Below are 4356 nucleotides of genomic sequence, written 5' to 3'. Positions count from 1 at the left end.
CTACGGAGGGCTCCACCCACGAAGGGTCCATGAAGAAGCAACCTTGTCTATCCCACCATGGCCGTCGCTCACGAAGGACTTGCCTCACTAGGGGAGATCTTCACGAAGTAGGAAATCTCATTGCCCTTACAAACTCCTTGGTTCAACTCCACAATCTTGTCGGAGGCTCCCAAGTGACACCTAGCCAATCTAGGAGACACCACTCTCCAAGAAGTAACAAATGGTGTGTTGATGATGAACTCCTTACTCTTGTGCTTCAAATGGTAGTCTCCCCAACACTCAACTCTCTCTCAAAGGATTGGATTTGGTAGAAAGAAGATTTGAGTGGAAAGCAACTTGGGGAAGGCTAGAGATCAAGATTTATGTGGTTGGAATGGAATATCTTGACCTCAACACAAGTGTAGGTGGTTCTTTCTCAGAAAATATGTATTGGAAGTGTAGGCATGTTCTGATGGCTCTCTCCACGAATGAAGAGTGGGTGGAGGGGTATATATAGCCTCCACACAAAATCTAACCGTTACACACAAATCACCAAACTCGGTGGGACCGATTAAAGAACTTGGTTAGACCGATTTGGTTCATAATGTGACCGTTAGGTGTTTTGGTGGGACCGCCACGTCAACTCGGTGGGACCGATTTCATTAGGGTTAGGGCATAACGTAATCTCGGTGAGACCGGTTACACAAATTCGGTGAGACCGATTTTGGTAATAGACTAACAGAGAGTTGGTCAGGCAAACTCGGTGGGACCGATTCGCTCATCTCGGTTGGACCGAAACGTTACGAAAAGGAAACAGGGTGTTTGCATTGCAATCTCGATGGGACCGACCGCTCATCTCGGTTTGACCGAAAAGTTATGAAGGGAAACAGAGAGGTTGCAATCCCATCTCGGTGAGACCGAGATCCCTATCAGTGAGACCGAAAAGACTAGGGTTTCTGGCAATGGCTATGTCAACTGAACTCGGTGGCTCCGGATAGAAAGAATCGGTGGGGCCGAGTTGGACTTTTAGGTTTGGGACATATGTGGATATGAGAAAGTAGTGGAGGGTTTTGGAGCATATCACTAAGCATTTTGAGCAAGCACCCCATTAAGCAACACCTCATCCCTTCTTAATAGTATTGGCTTTTCCTATAGACTCAATGTGATCTTGGATTACTAAAATAAAAAATGTAGAGTCTTGTGCTTTGAGTTTGAGCCAATCTTTTGTCCTTAGTATTTTGAAGGGTCCATTTTCTAATCCATGCCATGCCAACCATTGAGCTTACCTGAAAAATTCATCTTGGAATAGTATTAGCTCAATGAGCTATATGTTGTTAGGAATTACCAAAACCACCTAGTGATAGTTGCACTTTCACTCTGATACTGGCAAGCCCAAAGCGACCAAGCTCATGATGGAATCATGCAAGAAGGCCTTGATCAACAACCCCTACAACAAATCTGTCACGCAAGAATTCTGTTTGTCCACCCTTCAGTCGGACAATCAAAGTGCCGAGGCTAAGGACCTCCGTGACTTAGTGCTCGTCACTGTCGACATCTTTAAGAGCTGTATCACTGCCGCTAGTGGTAAGGTCAAGCAAAAGCTTCAAGATGCCAAGAAGGGAACAGTGGCAATGCACGTTCTCAGTTATTGTGAGGTGGAATATGAAGATGTGGTGAGACGCCTCAACGTGTGCCACGGCCTGATCAAGGACTACCAAGGTGACAAGAGTGGGCAGCAGTTCTTGCATCTGGCCGACTTTGTGGATATGAATTACAACCCTATCGTCATGTGTTGGTTAGAGCTTCCAGATATGCCTGGTGCGGAGGTGCTCATCAAAGAAAACGAGGAGTTGTACATGCTTCTCATCCTCAACAACGCCTTGCTAATATCATATGATGTCCGCGATTAATATTATTTGTTGTCGCATCAGTTATTTGAAATAATAATACTGAACCTTTTTGTGGCATAAATTTACTCGGGTTTTGTGTTATTAACTTACTATATATGCACATGGATGGCTGTGAAGTGTGAATAACTTATTTATTGAACCGAGTATTCAAGAAGGGATCTTTACTCCTAATGGAGCAGTTGGTAGTCTCGCTTTCAGGTTTTTTTTCGTCCCATCTTTCATGGTTTTTTTGGTACCTCCTCCCACCTTCGCTGATTTTTTTCATAGATTTTTTTTCATCCCCCCCCCCACTTCATCGGTTTATTTTCGCGTCACCCTCTCACACAACGAAAGAAATCTAAACAGATCAGAACTTTCCATACTGACGCAAGTTATTTAGTAATGTAGAATCAATCACGAACAATCTCTAAAGATCAAATCTAAATTAATTAACCTTACCTTAAATCACTCAATCACATTAATTAGAAAACAAATATTTGATTTTCAGAAAAATCGCTCAATCACATTAACCTTACCTTAACTCACGGATGGTAATCAATCTCCAAACAAAGGAAACAATACATCGAGGGAGCAGTAAATAAACTCCCTTTCTTATGACATGTAATGATCTTCCCTTCCCTCTGCATTGTCGAGCGTTTTTGATTCTCGAGGCTGATGATTGGGCTGCGTCACTGGATCGCGACGGTGCCGGAGGACGAGGACGGCGAGGTCGGGTGCCGCGGCACCGCGTTGGCCGCAGCCGGTGAAGGGGGCAAAGAAGGGCGGCTTCCCTGTCCGTGGTCGTGGCCGTGGCCCTGGGAGTTGGTGCGGTGGAAGCGGCACTTGAAGGACCCGGCGTGGGTGGCCGGCGCGCAGACGCACATGGAAGCGGGCCCGTGGCCCGCGCCGGACATCCGCCGACGCCGACCCGGGCCACCTCCTCCGCGTATTCTTGGAGCTGTGGCTGGTCGATTTACATGAAATTAATTCCCTCAGTTGTGGTGGCAAATATAATACACATCCATATAGTTATGCACTATCGTGTGTGTGTGTGTGAAATAGATGGATTATGGTCCTGTACCCAATAAGATGGATATGTGTGTGTGTGTGTTATAGAGAGAGAGAGGGAGAGGGGGGGGGGAGAGTGAGGAAGAGGGAGGGAGAGAGTGTGTGTGTGTGAGGATTTGATGGTAAAAAAGATCGCCAATGTCACTTGATATGTATGAGAATATTAATATTGAACTCTTAAAGTTAATGTGGCCCCGTTGCAACACACGGGCGTTCTTCTAGTACTTGTAAAAGACCAGCTGGATAATTGGAAATATGATTGTCGCTCACTTGTCTTCTCTGCTTCAAGGGGATACAACAATGCCACTGGTTCACTCCTTGTGAAATCTAACTTTAATTTGGGTTAAAAACCTATTTTTAACAGAAGAACAAGAAGAAGAAGTTCTTCTGACTGCTGATTCACCAAAACAGACTGAATAAAAGGGAAATGTTATAAAGGAATGGGTCTTCTCCATGAGTAGTCATGTGTCAAGCGTGGATCAATACTACTAGTGGCAAGAGTCCATCTATTGTTCTGTTCTTTGCCGTGCCATGACAGCAACATATCCGCTGAAGTTTGTCTGTTCACCATAGAGACATGAAGTCTCACCTTGACACTCATCAAGGAACTGTTCAAGGCCTTGATGGTGCAAAGACCTAAGAGAAACATGTACTTTGACCTGCAGGAGCCAACAGGTCGTTACATGCACGCATCCATGCTTACTCATGTCCATCCATGGTCGGTGCTGGCGCTGAAGCACCCTTTTGCAAGTATTCATACACGATAACAATAGTATTTTCATGGCCGTACGTACAAGCAAGATCATGAAAAACACAGAATCGAATATCTTTGATTCGATCACAAGATGAAAAACTCGTTAGTTTATCTATTGGCACAGACGCTCACCATGAAAAAAAAACAATATGTGGACATCCAAAGAGAAAAACGGTGGCAGGTAGGATGATTTTTTTTAGATCATTCATTGCTCAAAACTGTGTGATTTGAAAATGCGGCTTGACAATAGTTGTAAGGAAATCTCTTTTCTAGTTGACTTGGATATTTGATCTAGCATGTTGAGTTTAATTTTATCACATGGATAACACATTGGTTGCACCTTCTACAGATTATGTGCTTTCTTACATTTAGATTGTAACCAGAGACTAAATTATGTGCATCTTGAAGAACTCTTAAAATGAATACAAATATGAAATCTGTAGAACAAGAGAAGAGAACAGAAATGGAAGTTAGACATATTAATGCAAGGTTATCTAAAACATGTTTCAATATATCTATACATACAATAGTAAAAAAAAACTACAGTAAAAAACAGAAAAAAAAATATAGATGGAGGGAGGAGGGAGGAGAGAGGAGGGAGGAGGGAGGAGGAGGAGGAGGAGGGCGGTGGGATCAGAGGAGGAGGGAGGGAGGAGGGGGTGGGAG

At 44.0% G+C, this 4356-nt stretch overlaps 1 protein-coding gene across 1 annotated transcript; it reads left to right on the top strand.

The window, feature by feature from the left end:
• Positions 1–1391: 1391 nt before the first annotated feature.
• On the top strand, positions 1392–1918 carry LOC147957069 (uncharacterized). Its single transcript, XM_087531565.1, has one exon. The coding sequence runs from the start codon at positions 1392–1394 to the stop codon at positions 1887–1889; it is 498 nt and encodes a 165-aa protein (XP_087387691.1). The 3' UTR covers positions 1890–1918.
• The last annotated feature ends 2438 nt before the right edge of the window (positions 1919–4356 follow it).

Source organism: Triticum urartu, chromosome 7A, assembly GCF_056163025.1.
Source record: "Triticum urartu cultivar PI428250 chromosome 7A, HENAU_Tu73, whole genome shotgun sequence".
NCBI classification, from domain to species: Eukaryota; Viridiplantae; Streptophyta; class Magnoliopsida; order Poales; family Poaceae; genus Triticum; species Triticum urartu.
The sequence above is the reverse complement of the archived record's forward strand: the minus strand, read 5'-3'. Positions and strand labels throughout refer to the sequence as shown.